At 42.3% G+C, this 15,125-nt stretch overlaps 2 protein-coding genes across 5 annotated transcripts; both read right to left on the minus strand.

Moving 5' to 3' along the window:
* Positions 1-499: 499 nt before the first annotated feature.
* LOC139205761 (bolA-like protein 1) lies at positions 500-14,743 on the minus strand. 3 transcript variants are annotated; one of them, XM_070836068.1, is made up of 2 exons: positions 14,711-14,743; positions 500-1,559 (listed from the first exon to the last, which is right to left on the minus strand). In XM_070836068.1, the coding sequence occupies exon 2, from the start codon at positions 1,534-1,536 to the stop codon at positions 1,084-1,086; it is 453 nt and encodes a 150-aa protein (XP_070692169.1). In that variant the 5' UTR covers positions 1,537-1,559; positions 14,711-14,743; the 3' UTR covers positions 500-1,083. The 3 variants fall into 3 exon arrangements, with proteins under 3 accessions (XP_070692169.1, XP_070692167.1, XP_070692168.1); XM_070836066.1 differs by lacking the exon at positions 14,711-14,743 and adding an exon at positions 2,917-2,988; XM_070836067.1 differs by lacking the exon at positions 14,711-14,743 and adding an exon at positions 2,913-2,939.
* LOC139205762 (bolA-like protein 1) lies at positions 12,691-14,743 on the minus strand. 2 transcript variants are annotated; one of them, XM_070836069.1, is made up of 2 exons: positions 14,711-14,743; positions 12,691-13,922 (listed from the first exon to the last, which is right to left on the minus strand). In XM_070836069.1, exon 2 carries the CDS (start codon positions 13,897-13,899, stop codon positions 13,447-13,449), a length of 453 nt encoding a protein of 150 aa, XP_070692170.1. In that variant the 5' UTR covers positions 13,900-13,922; positions 14,711-14,743; the 3' UTR covers positions 12,691-13,446. The 2 variants fall into 2 exon arrangements, with proteins under 2 accessions (XP_070692170.1, XP_070692171.1); XM_070836070.1 differs by having other exon boundaries at positions 14,715-14,732.
* Positions 14,744-15,125: the final 382 nt, after the last annotated feature.

Genomic DNA, 15,125 nt, shown 5'->3' on the forward strand with positions numbered 1-15,125 from the left:
GCCGTCACATATGACCAAAATATATTTTGATGCAAGTAAACATAAGAATCTTAACTACTCTATACTAGAATAGTGATTAGCGTTTAACACGTTTGACCAAAAGGGCTCACAGACTGAAGAGTTACTTGAAGACAGCAAAAGGAATGTGCCTCGTGACTGACTTGATTTCACTTATGTTTTCAAACAATTAAATGCATTGAAGGCAAAAAATGAGAAGTCTTTTCATGCGTGGTGCCCGTTGCTAGTCATTCCTTTGCTCTGAGCGTAACAAATCACAAGAGGGCCTGTTATTTTGAATCTTGAAGAGTAGTTTACATTTTTTCAGTTTGCCTTGAAAACACGCTCACAGGTCCATAACTGTGTTAACATGAGTGTGTGAGTATTGGATCTAGATGGACTAAAATATGTGAAACTATCCTTTAAATGAAAGTGTTTCTTAAGACTTATATGTAATGACACACTGCCTTGTTGTTTCAGTCAAATACACTTCACAGACCCATACAACTTAAAGTGTTTATTTCACTTATGGTAAAGAATAATACAGCTGAATTCAGTTATTTCCCCTGTCAGTCACACATTTTCATTCGCCAACTGTGTGCGTGGTCTAATGCTGCCATATTTACAGGCAGAGGTCTTTAGTAAAAGCATTAATGTTCTGGCAATGGGAGTTTCTAGTAGAATAAAGTTACTATTTACTCCAGAAATCTGAAATCACTGAGACTGAGAGCTATGAGCAGGAGCTCTGATATGTGATCCTCACATTAGTCCACAGAATTACAGTGTTTTCTACACTGCACTATCCATTCAATAGTGGTGTTCAACAACTGTAGTGAAACAGGATATTATAATATATAATATATATGGTAGAATAAGCACAGAAACCCATGTCTGTATTGAAATCTGCAACAGAATCCTTACAGCCATTAAAGCAGGGAGACATAAATAAAAACCAAGAGGAGCTCTACCACAGCTGTGTAAAATGACCCAGGAACCTTCATCTCTACACCTCTCCTACAGCTTTCTCCTGCAGTCCTCTCAGTTCAGCCCCACAGCGAGAGCACCGCTGCTTCACAGTCCAGGCCGTCACTCTCGCCCGGCCTTCAGTTTCTCCTCCACTGTGTGATCTCCCCTTGAACCTCCCATGCAGGGCGGACTCTTAGCCAGGGTGGGGTTGCTCCCCCACTGCTCAGGAGTCTTTGCCTGGATAGCCAGTGCATGAACGCAGCTACTCAACTCCTCCTTCAGAGCCTCATTAACCAGACGGTGGCGCTGTAGCAGCGACAGACCCTCAAACTGGGAGCTGACAACCAGGACACGGAAATGGGATTCAGACCCGGGGGGCACGGCGTGCATGTGGCTTTCATTGTGGATCTCTAGGTGGTTCGGCTTCAGTGTCTCAGTCAGTTTGGTTCTGATGGACCTCTGGACGGGCCGGCTCGAGTCTGGGTCCATGTGTGGTCTGAAGTGGGCCAGAGGCCGGCTTAAGGCAAGACTGGTAGAGATGGGCCGAGTGGAGCGGAGGACAGTGGGCAGCATCAGAGGGTGGGGGAGGAGACCACCTATAAAAGCCAGATGGGTAGAAATATGGGTGATGTGTTATTTAACTCTCTGGGAGATATTCATGTTTTTCTGGTGGGAATTTTTATTTAACAACACGCTCTGACGTGTATTAACACACCCTGCAAAGACCATATTGGTGTTACTCAGCTGTTTCACAGCAGCAACGATCAGCCGCAGGTTGTATTTCTATTGTTTAGATACAGCTACACCCTGTTTATGCTTGGAAATTCACAGTTGGTATGACAGCACAGTTTCTGTGATGATGTCTGCTTGTTATTTAGATCATTAGTAGGGATGTTTGATACCAATAGGATGGATTGGATGGATCAGGTATCAACCATGACTTGACTGATCCACATTAAATACAGTTTCTTGTCAATGTAATTATGAATTTCAGTGTTTGCTCAATTAGTTGCATTGATCACATGATGGCCGGCTATGAGGTGCCAGTGCAATTCCTGGCTTCATGTTCCTTACATCAATCAGCTAATGATTAAATTATGCACTGATGTACACAGATTTTAAATTTGGGAGAAAGGGAGTACTGGTATCTGTATTTAGCCTGAGTTGTGGGAATAAGATGATAAGATACAGGAGAGCTGGACCGGTGCATCCTCATTACATATAAGCCTAACACCTGAGGAAGTAGACCTATATGTGACCCATTTCTTCTCTCATCTTGCCTCAGCAGTCCAGGATGCTTTATTTCATAATCCTGGCCATTGTTAAACAGCTGCCTGTACAGGCTCATCGGAGTGCTGGAACCAAATCTAAGAGCAAAATGCTTGTTGTAAAAGTGTCCTGAATTTGGAAACACCTTCAGTGTCAATGTAACACCACTGAGCTGACCAAGATCAGTCACTGCTTTTGTCTCATTTTCTCATATTCAGTTAACTGATACAGAATATTATTAGGTACACCTGCACAATCCAACGCAGCTGATCTGCATGAAGTCTACTTTCAGGATGCCTGGCCTAGAAAGTTTAGTTTCTTAAACTGCCATAGAGGCGTTAATTCATTGATTTATATGTTTTAGCATTGAGGACTTCGGCTGTCCTCTAAAATAAAGTGAACTGGAGTCACTGATACAGTTGACAGGAAGTTCAAATCACAGTTATGACTTTACAGCTACTGTAACTGTTGGGTAACCAAAGACTCAAGATAGACTGAAGTGATCACCTGCTTGCTAGCATTAGCTGTTAGCTTGCATGGTAAACATCACCCAGCATGTGATGTAACTGAGACAATATAGAGCACCGAACAGCCCCGCTTCTAAACACCCGTCTGTGTTTACTGACACGCGTAAATAATAAGTAACGAAGTTTACATGTCGTGGGAATTTCGCTAATTACTCACCTTGCAAGGAAAATCAGTTGCGATCCTGGCACCGGAAATTCGACCGGAAGCGTCGGGTAGTGTAGTTTTTTATGCTTTGTGGTCCCGCTGCCGCCTCGCTTCTTCTTCTTCTTCTTCTTCTTCTTCTTCTTCTTCTTCTTCTTCTTCTTCTGCTTCGTCTGCAGGCAGTTTGCATCGTTACAGTCGCATTACTGCCACCTTCTGGAGTCAGTATCCTGCATCCACATTATCACCCCCCCATCAGCCCAGTTTTATTAGTAAACCAACCAAACATTTTCCCACAGTCCCACAGTCCTTTAATCCAGCTCCTGTAAGCCCTGACCCTTTCAGTCTCTCCACCATGTCCTGTCTCTGTGCTACTCGTTTCCTGCAGCTAACAATCCTATGCTCTACAGTTTCTGCATCTGACAGTATTCACAAAACCCCAGAATGTTTCCTTATAATGTGATGAATACTGTTAAAATCACTGTGTCCTATTCTGAACCAGGCATCATTACTCCCTTCTATCTATTACCTCCCCTATTTCACACCCTACTCACTCTATTCTGAGTTTAATGTGTCTTCCTCTGATCCCAGTGCTGTCACATGATGCCCTCCCCCTCTGACTTTGTAAGTGTAATTCTGGTGTCTGTGTTTTCTTTTTTACCAGCCTATTTGGCCAGTTTGTCCACTCTCTCGTTTCCCAGAATGCCTATTCAAGCAGTAACCCAAATGGGCTTCCTCAAATGGAATTGGTAATTACTAGATGCCCTATATATACAGCTGCATAGAGAAGAGACTGAATCACTACAAAGACCAGCTCATTGTTTGGCTTTAATTGTTCAACCCACTGTAAAACAGATTCAGATTCATCCAGAAATTGACACTGAGCTGCTTTATTGTACTGTATTGTAAGTACAAGTGACCATCTATGGTGGGGAGAGCATGGATGAAAAAAACACTTCAATCCCTCCTTTTTATCCAGACTTTGGAGATTTCTGCAGCCATTAGCACAGCTGTTCTTTTTGATGGATAGGCAAATGTTGAACTCCAGGTCTATAATGAACCTGTCGTCATTCAATAGCCAGTACTAATCAGCCAGAACTTAGAATATTGATCAGTCTTAGCTGTCCTCTTTTAGGCAGTAATGTCATAGCTGAGATAATCAAAATAAAACAGAGAACAGAGAGGTGAGGCTGATAATCTGAAGGTGCAGTGGAAGCCCCAGTTTCTGCTCTCCAGACTTTGCTCCCCAAGCAGGCAGCCTCTGAGTGCAGTGTGAGAACGGGGAAGAGAGGTGTCACTGTTCCTGGAGGGCAGATTGCTGAAGTTAAGTGTAGGGTTAGAAAATGGCCAAGTGGGGGGGCAAAGCTCTTTGAACCCAGTCCAATGAGTAACTGTCCTGAGGGGTTAGAGCTGTTTCCAGCTTTAGTGGATGTCCAAAGTGGGTCCATAAAAGTTGTTGAAATCCCTATTGAGAACCCCACTAAACACGATATCTACCTCACAAAGACAAAACTTCTGGGCAGAGTGGAGGATGTTTCAGATGTGAAACCACTTAACTTTTTTCCACAAAGATCAGAGCCAATGGTCCACCCCACTGTAAACACAAGGACAATCCTGACATTGGCTGCGTTCCAGACTTGCAGCTAAAAATACACCTAGAGAATGAAAGACCAGTGCAAACATCCTACAATTCAGTTTCCAAGCCTTTATACAAAGAGGTGAAGGAATATGTCCAGAGCCGGCTCGACTACGGGTGGATCAGAAAGTCCATCTCACCCTACTCATCTCCTGTGGTCTGTATCAGAAAAAAAGACAAGACCATTTAACCATGAAATATTGGCCAGGCAAGTCAAATGCAGGTGTTGCAGTATCAAGTGAGACTTAAAGACCACCTGAAAGAGTGCACAATACCCCCAGATGCAGTCTCCGCCATCTGGCAGGTGGACAAAGCAATGCAAGACAGCGACATGCCATGGGCGGCTGCATTGCAGCTGCACCCTGGTCCAGATGAAACACCTCATGAAAGCATTCCACTTACCACAAGTGTCAGAGCTGCTCAGAAAGAAGATGCTGCCACCTGTGAGGTGAACCTGAAAAATGAGGATGGGATCCGAATGTCAAAAACAAGAGAAAAATGGAACAAGAGACAAAGCAATGAGTCCTCTGTAGTAGGCTGAAGTCGACTGTGCTAAAACACCTGCATGATGATGTGGGGCATGCTGGTGCAGACAAAGTCATCAGCTTGGTGAGAGAGAGGGTTTACTGGCCTTTTATGCAATGACTACGTCATTTGCCAGAGCCAGTGTGTTAAACTGGCGCTCCCTTTGAGTTCAATTCTGCTGACTATCTCCATCTTGAATGGAGATTCTGGGAGATCTCTTTATTGGCCTACTCAACCAAGAACAAGGCAACTGAGAAGATCTACAATGACTTTAGAACAACCTTTTCCAGAGGTTCTGCAGCTTGCATGAATTTCCCGCTGCTCGGACCACCCCATATCACCCACATGGGAATCCCGTTAAGCATCTGAGCGAGACACTTAGATGCTCTGCACGCTGCGAGAGAGCAAAAAGGCTGAGTGGAAGGACCACACGTAGTCTGCATATTCCACACGTACAAGTGTTCGACACGAGGGAACAGGCTATTCATCGTTCTTTCTTCCACAATTTGCTCTTTGACCTAAAACCTGACACGAGAGGCACGGTCCAGATAAGAGAATGCAGAGAAATGGGCTTCTTGTATGCAGGAGGCATAGAAGATTGGCTCCGATAACAGGGGAGGAAATACTGTGATTGGTGCAGTGAGGGCGTGAAGCTGCAGGAAATTGAGTCCTTGTCAGAAATTTGTCAGAGGGGTGGCCCAGGCAAACCTCATGCTGAATGGGAGAGGAAAATTCATTGTGTTGTTGAAAAGTCTGGAGTAGGGTGCAGAGTTCAGCCAGAAACAGGAGATCGAACCCTTCATTTCCTGCAACGTAACCTTCTGCTACCTGTTAATGATTTGTCCCTGGAACAAGAGGAGCAGAGGCAGAGCACAGCTAAGAGCAGCCAAAAACAGATAAAGAACAGTGAGACAACAGAGCAGGAGTCAGAACATTCTCATAAAGAGGAGGAACACATACACTACTCTCAAAAAGTTAGGGATATTCGGCTTTCAGGTGAAATTTCAGGATGAACCTAAAATGCATTCTAACCTTTCCAGGTGAACTTAATGTGACCTTCTCTAAACCTTTGAATGCACATGTCCAACTGTTCAGTGTTTCAGTACTTTCTGCACCAGCTGCTGTTCTCTAACAAGAAGCTTAACAGCAACATTCACAACAGGTTTGATCCATGAATCCACCAATACATTTCCTGCTTCAGTTAGAATTGGTATTTAAACAGTCCTCCTCATCCTGCTGTTCACATTCTGAAATCATGAGACCAAGACGACACCTAACAGTTGATCAGCAGCACCTCAACACTGGAGGCTTCAAACAGGAAGTCCTCAGACGGAGGTGTTCACTGAGCTTAGAGGGTCACAGAGTGTCATCAGGAGGTTGTAACAGTGATACAGAGACTGGAAGAGTCACAGAAAGGAGAGGAGTGGACGTCCTTTGGCCACATCCCAATTTATTGAGACACTGAACATGTTTTGTTGTGGTATACCTACCACTGTGGTTAGATTTTCTTTCAATAAATTGTTTAAGATGAATAAAACTACCATTGCATGCTTCTACTTAAATGCCCTACTTTCATGATATAATATCACTGTAGCATTCACTTTTTACATTTTCCATATATTTCACCTGAAAGTCGAATATCCCTAACTTTTTGTGAGTAGTGTATATCACCTCAGGACCATACCTGTGTATGAAACAGTCAGGAGCCTGGAAGTGCTGTTGAAGGGTTAAAGGGTTACCTCATTCGTTTTTTAGATTGTGGTTCTTTCATCATTTATCAGTCTGCAGTGTTGATATATTGGCGACACTGATCCAGCTTTCCCCTCGGCCTGGTGCTGCTCATACTTACAGCTTACATACTAGCCTTTGGTCATCTCCTGTATTTACCTACATGTACATTTTGTATATTTGCATTTTATTTTTTTTTTTTTCACTGGAATTCTCACTGTCATTTTTTATTTCTGATGTAGCTGTTGTGTATATGTGAATTTCCCCTTTGGGGGATGAATAAAGGTGCACCTTATCTTATCTTATCTTATCTTCGCCCTGCAGCAGCACAGCTTCAGGTACAGAGGCACCCAACCCCAGCTTTGCAATCTGCACTGTGTAATTTGTCCTATCCAGCACCATTCAGCGCAGTCCTCGCCTTCTGTGAGTTTGTCTTTGACCTGCTGTTCTCCACACAAAGAAAAAACTACGGCTTATTTCACAGCTCAAAGCAAAATGTTCTCCTGCTCAAAATCTACATATTCTGAGTTCAGAGTTGAGAAACCTCATGAGGACAAAATGTGGAAATTGAAGCCAAGATGGCTGTCAAGCAGTTTCCCAGAAAGTGGCTTTGAACAATTTAGTTGAAACTGATGATCCCATCTCTGACGTTCTAAAGATGTCCAGTGAAGCTGTGGATGTCATCAGAGTTACGAAAACATTTTGACCGTGGTGACTGCGCAGCCTCTTCTGTGGCACAGGTGTCTGCCTCATCAAATGTGACAGTAACAGATGTGATGAAGTGTAAACTGTACAAGGAGAGAGAACAGTAGGCAGTTTGCCAAACCCACATAATATTTGAAGGCCAAAATATCTGAAGTTTCAGCCATTGTAGACAGATCACACTCCTGTGATCTTTGTAGAATCCATCCATTATCTATACTGCTTATCTGTCAGTGTTGCGGGGCAGCTGGAGCCAATTTGTAAAATCTGGGCCTAAAAATTGTCATCAACATACTTGACTTTTAGATTCTAACAAACATTTGACTCACAGTTGACTCATTTACTTTTTGTGCCAAGATGCAAATGACTTTACCCAACAAAGGCACTTCTCTGTGGTCTATTCTCAGTTGAAGTATCAGTTCTTCAAGACTTCAGATTTTGGGTCTTTAGACATTATGACAAGCTTTGATACCAGTAAGCTTTTGCGGAACCCAAGTTACAAAAATCATGTAGCTTAGATGTTACGTACAATACACTTTAAATATGTTTGCCCTTTGGATGCAACTACACAATTGCTAGTTGTTGAAGGCCTTAAGATGATTTTCATTACCATGTGTTCTGTCTGGACATGATTATTTCAGAAATGATATGGTAACCTGAATTTGCTGCTTAAGCAAAATTTAAGCTATATTTATTGAGTAGCATTCATTTGAATAACATCCTTAATGATCATAAATGCTCACTTAAGTCTGATGTGACTTGTCATACAGGGCTTTCTGAACTGTCTGCAACTCTTCGGAGGTCTTTTCCTGCTCCACTGTAGTTAGCAGCGGTTGGGAAGATCTGGAAGAAATGCGACTCAGGCTGCCTAAGCAACGACAAATCTGAGACAGTTTATCCCCACATCTACGGAGACCTGGCTTCACCTCAGCGCCCTGAATCAAGCTACTGATTACTACGATAGTTAGCTATTTGATTTTTTTATTAGATGATTAGTACAGTGATGTTGCTTCTGATTAATCTGCCTTTTATGTTGCACTTTTGCAAATATAATTATAATCCCTTTCGGTGAAGGGTTGAAATGTTAAACACCTACCAGAAGGTTTGGTTAGCAACAGTATAACATCATGAAAGCAACAAAGTAGAGTGGATGAAGGAAAGAGGGTGAGTGGGGAGACACTTACCTTTTGTCAAACTATTTTTTCTGCTATAAATTTGTTTTTGAGGATGAATGCTTATTCAAAACGTAGGTCTACTTTATATAATATTGTTTCAAGTGAATCATTCAGCCTATTTACATCTCAAACATTTATAATATTTATAATAAAACACTTACATGAAACTCGTTACTTATTTTTTATTATTCCAATTGTTTTATTTTCTATGGTTCTGTTTAGTGAGTGGGTGAAACCAGAGCACCTGGAGTAAACCCACATGAATAAGAGGAGAGTCACTTCTGTCTGCCACCATCAACTGAGTTATCTCGGTTGATCCGGAGGAGGTTGACACGGAGGTTCCTGCTCCAGATCTCGTTTACGGGAGCTGGAATTAACAGACTTGATATCTTCTCTGGTCCTGGGAGGATCAGCAGCAACCCCTGTTTGGGCTGTGGAAAAACTGGCAGTGACTCTTGCTCGGGCCGTGGAAAGACCAGCAGCGACTCTAGATACAAACTGTATCAGTCTTGCTCGGCACGTGCTGAAAAGAGCTGAAGCTGTTTCTCGAGCAAAGACGAAAACTGGTGCTGTTTCATTTATGAAAGAGTCCAAAAAAATCCCAAGTCTTGCATGGGCCCTGATGAAAGCAGCTTCAATTGTTACTTGGACTCTACGCAAAAAAAATGCATTTTTTGCCCGAACAGCGGCAACAAACACTATTTTTCTGAGCCTCGTGATGCGTCTCAGAATTTCTGCTTTGGTCGTGGAATAAACAGCAGCAATTTTTGTTTTGGCTCCAGCATAAAGTGTCGGGGGAGGTGGTGCACCTGGGTTAAGCGTTTCAATGTTTTCCCAGGCTCTCTCAGTTCTGGGTTCATCAACATCAGGGAACAGACATATGGATGAGGTGAGTAAGAGAGTTGCAAACTCAAGCCTGTTGCTGCCAGAATGACACCTGCAAGTCTCAGAGGTCGTACCCTGCTTTTGTTTCTTTTGCAGACTTTGATTACTCAAACTGTCCGGGCCTTTAGGGTGGTTGCTAGCCAGTTCCCTGAGACTTGTCTGGTTTCTGCTCTTCACATCAGTCTGTGCTGGTGGGGGTGCCTCAGGGGGTGCTTTGTGGAGCACAGATCTTGCTGGGTTAACCCTGAGTGAACTGAGGTGATTAAATCTCAGTCCAGACCTCATGAGGTGACCAGTAAACGAAGGAAGTACCAGAGCTAATGCCATGTAAGTGGATGGTGGGTGGATGATTAGAGAAAACTGGATTTCTTCTGATAAACTGAGAAACTCTGCAGGATGGTCAAAGATGCGTCTGTGATCCTCTCAGTAGTTCTGCTGGCTGCTGGAATGAGCTCGAACTACTAAGGCAGCTGTTCAAAGATCAAAGGCATATGGAATGTGACGTCATAGATGTCTGAAATGACGTCAGGAGCAATCCAGGCATTTTTTAAAAATGCTCATGGCGGTTGATCGATCTTTATATAATGCTGCAACCCAGTGTCGCTGAATTCAATGAAATAATCACGAGATTTAATATATTCATATTTAATATATTGATCCGTGGAAACGAACTCCCCATTATCTTTCGGTTCGCTCAGCACGACTTTCAAACTAAAGGTATTTCAGCTGGTGCTTCTTGCTTGCATCAGTCGGGACTTGGAGGCACAGCAGCTGCGTTGTTTTTCTCTCATTTTATATTCGTTTTTCAGCTATAACCGCTATATTGCTCAACATTTAATCACGATTTTATCCTTGTTTATCTGTATATTTCATCAGTTCACATCAGTCCGCTGGCGGTTGGGGGTCACTGTCTATATTAATCGCTGTATCCTCAACATTCCTTTAGACAAAAACAAAAACGTGTCACTTATAAGTCAACAATATGACTTGTTAATGCTGTCACCGTGTATTTTCATTTATTTCTCCTCCGATCCTAAAAGAAATGCTTTTTTTTAACAGCGGAAGGGTCTTCATTACCCATGAGCCTTATCGACAGGTTCGACCAAGACCAAGACAGTCCGCTTTTCCTCAGTGTCACCGCTTTGGTGTCATCATTGCTAAACATAAAACAAGTCTCCTCGGTGGCTCAACAATTAGATAGGCTACCTTTCATTTCTTCATTGATACTAAAATAAATCAAGTTTTTTGTCTGTATTTCACAGCGGAAGCGGCTTCATTACCCATGAGCTTTATTGACGTTGCCAGGGAGACGAACACAGTCCACTTTGCAGTACGTTAGAAAACTTTTATTATGATGATACTATTATGTCGCTTACATTACTGAATGTATTCATAAGTCATCTATAAGCAATGTTGATACTAATTCGATAGATATTTGATAAATTAAATCGATATATTTATTTTACAACCATACTTTATAAACTGTAAGAACCGCTCGTCCAAAACCCTAATTTTCTAGAGGACTAGCTTAGTTATCTGAAATAAACCAGCATATTTACTTTTTCTTTATGTAGTCCAACTAGGTGCAGTGTTAACACTAATTCGGCTGTTCTAGATTTCACATATTTGATAGATATATCTTTTTACAACCCTAATTAGAAACTCTAAGATTTGCAAATATAGAAATGCACCGTGTTCCTTGTTGTGTTTGAATGAAAACAAAACAACTTAATACTGACAAACTGTAAAGGAACACAACTGTGTGGCACCATTTACGCCTGTGGCTTCAGCTCTATGTCAGCACATAGCATAGCCTATCTATATAACTCCTTCGATAACTTGTTTAATTTTAGATCAAATAATTCCTAACTATCTCATTTCTGTATTCTGCATCTCTACTTACTTTTAATCTAATAAAATGTACAACTAAACATGTCTGAATTACTACTGCCGCATTTTTAGTTGCACAATGTGTTAAACGAGATTGCCAGTGTGTTATCAAGATTAGACAAGTGATGTTTGGTTACAGCTTTCTGTTATCCAGCAGCTTTTTTTTGTCATGAAGAGCGTAAAAAGGAGCATTCCAAACAAATCAGTGACGAGTTTATTGCAAAGTATCAGTCAGGAGAGGGAACCACTCATGTCTTGTCCGTCATACTAAATGTAGGTTTTATTCCATACAAATATTTTCCACTGTCGAGTCAAATCTCAATATAATCTGACATCTTGCAGTAATATCAAAGGGCTCATAGTCATTATGAGCCCTTTAGTCTCTGGCGCAGTACACACAGACTAACATCATGCTCCACCTGTACAGCTCAGCTGCATCTGTCATGTGGTTTGTACTAAACCAACTATCAGACCGCCTAAAGATGTGAACAGGGAGTCCAAATATAGATTAAGTATTAATAAGCAAACAAGTTTCTAATTCCCATTCTAATGGGGAGCTTCAAGCCGCCAATGACAGCAGCTGTGAGTGATTGTTCTGCCTGTGTTAAGACTGCAAACAACTGACAAAGCGAGCAGACGGTCCGGCTGATAGATCTGCTGCATGTCAGTGTTTGTCTGTGTGGACACAGCTGCTCAGTCTGTGGACAGTGTCCCTTTACTGGACCGTACAGAGATACAGTTCTCAGCAGCTTTCTACATGTGGCATCTCTGTGGAGAAAAATCAATCGCACAGTTTGAGATGACTGACTGAAATAATGGAGGACTGGGTCCGGGTTGCTAGGAGACACTGCAGCTCTGCATTTGGTGTAGTGCCAGTCAGTCAGTGGAGTCAGGGGGACGGTAATTGAGCCATTTTTACAGACAGTTGGAGACAATTTGCTGCTCTTTTACCGGAGGACAATACTGTGTCCACTAAAACCGAATATTTTAAGACACATAAAGACACAGAGGGCAATAAATTAATAATACACTGTAATACTCTAGTAACTATGAGCTTAGCAGGCGGGTGTAATAAATGAACACTGAACTCACATAGTCCCTTGGTAAATTTGGATTTGTAGACATAAAACACAAAAGAGGGAAAGTATGCCAACGTTCTGCTAAAAAGAAAGCTATTTAAAAGATGATATTTTCAAAACAGCAGATATTAAAAATATTATGATGGCGCTGCGCAGACAGGATATCCTGCAGGAGCCTTAGAGGCGCAGACAGACAGCCAGTTGTCTGTCTTCCCCTGTTCCTCTGAACGTGCCTCGTGACTGACTACATTTCACTTGTGTTTTCAAACCATTAAATGAAGGCATTTCTTCAGGCTTGAAACTTGAATGTAATGACACACTGCCTCATTGTTTCAGTCAAATACACTTCACAGATACATACATCTTGCTGTGTTTATTTCACTTATGGTAAAGAATAATACAAATGAATTCAATTATTTTCCCTGTCAGTCACACATTTTCAGTTGCCAACTGTGCGTGTGGACTAATGCTGCCCCACAATGCTTTAGTAAAAGCATTAATGTTCTGGCAATGGGAGTTTCTAGTAGAATAAAGCTACTATTTATTCCAGAAATCTGAAATCACTGAGACTGAGAGCTATGAGCAGGAGCTCTGATATGTGATCCTCACATTAGTCCACAGAATTACAGTGTTTTCTACACTGCACTATCCATCCAATAGTGGTGTTCAACACCTGTAGTGAAACAGGATATTATAATATATATAGTAGAATAAGCACAGAAACCCATGTCTGTATTGAAATCTGCAACAGAATCCTTGCAGCCATTAAAGCAGGGAGACATAAATAAAAACCAAGAGGAGCTCTACCACAGCTGTGTAAAATGACCCAGGAACCTTCATCTCTACACCTCTCCTACAGCTTTCTCCTGCAGTCCTCTCAGTTCAGCCCCACAGCGAGAGCACCGCTGCTTCACAGTCCAAGCCGTCACTCTCGCCCGGCCTTCAGTTTCTCCTCCACTGTGTGATCTCCCCTTGAACCTCCCATGCAGGGCGGACTCTTAGCCAGGGTGGGGTTGCTCCCCCACTGCTCAGGAGTCTTTGCCTGGATAGCCAGTGCATGAACGCAGCTACTCAACTCCTCCTTCAGAGCCTCATTAACCAGACGGTGGCGCTGTAGCAGCGACAGACCCTCAAACTGGGAGCTGACAACCAGGACACGGAAATGGGATTCAGACCCGGGGGGCACGGCGTGCATGTGGCTTTCATTGTGGATCTCTAGGTGGTTCGGCTTCAGTGTCTCAGTCAGTTTGGTTCTGATGGACCTCTGGACGGGCTGGCTCGGGTCTGGGTCCATGTGTGGTCTGAAGTGGGCCAGAGGCCGGCTTAAGGCAAGACTGGTAGAGATGGACCGAGCAGAGCGGAGGACAGTGGGCAGCATCAGAGGGTGGGGGAGGAGACCACCTATAAAAGCCAGATGGGTATAAATATGGGTGATGTGTTATTTAACTCTCTGGGAGATATTCATGTTTTTCTGGTGGGAAAATTGATTTAACAACACGCTCTGACGTGTATTAACACACCCTGCAAAGACCATGTATTATTATATTGACAGTGTTAAAAACAGCTGCCTGTACAGACTCATGTTGATTTTTGAAGCTGGAGTTATCAAAGTGTCTTAAACTTGGAAACACTGCCTCATTTTTATTGTAGCACCACTGAACTGAACAGGATGAGTCTCTGTTTTTGTTGCATTTTCTCAGCTACAGTTAAAATACAGGTAGAGTAGACTCATTGGCCACTTTATTAGGTACATCTGTACAACTATTCCACATACAGTCTACTTTTATAATGCCCAATCTATAATGTTTAGTTTTTAAAAACTGTCATGGAGGTGTTGATTTACTGATTCATATATTTTGGCATTGAGGATTTCATTAGAGCTTCGATTGTCCACTCATATGAATAATACTGGCATCACTATTACTGTTGCATGTAAGTTCAAACCACTGTTCACAGCACCAGTTTTCTGCTGATGGCTACTGTAACTGTTGGGTAACTACAGACTCAAGCTAAACTTAAGCTAATTTGTTTGCTAGCATTAGCTGTCACCACATGAGGAAACTGAGACAAATTAACGGAGTCTCTGCGCCGAACAGCCTAACAAAAGCTAAAACATCCGTCTGTGTTTAATAACACACTTAAATATAAGTAATGAAGTTCACACGTAACGTTTTAATTTCACCAATTACTCACCTTACAAGTACATCCAGGTTGCAACTGGTGCCCTTACGCAAGATTCACCGGAAGTGCTAACTCGCTGGGTAATGTAGTTTTTTACGCTTTGTAGCCCAAGCGCAGCATCGCTTGCAGCTGCAGTGTTTTAACCATTTGTAGTATTTGAGCAATATTGATAACATTAGCATTTTAACAGCATCCAAAGACAAATAAGCCACAAACAATAACTTTTCATGATTTTTCCACTTGTTTATTCTTCATAGGTCTTTGTTATCCATTGTGATTCCACGGGGTCAGTTGCACAGCACAGTGCAAACCCAATCAAAAATCAACAATGAGAAAATATAAGAAAAAAATCTCACACACCTGATAAACAGAACTGATGTTGTCACATTTAGGCTAACTATGATTCATAACCGGTATTTAACA

The sequence above is a fragment of the Pempheris klunzingeri genome, chromosome 8 (genome assembly GCF_042242105.1).
Source record: "Pempheris klunzingeri isolate RE-2024b chromosome 8, fPemKlu1.hap1, whole genome shotgun sequence".
NCBI lineage: Eukaryota > Metazoa > Chordata > Actinopteri > Acropomatiformes > Pempheridae > Pempheris > Pempheris klunzingeri.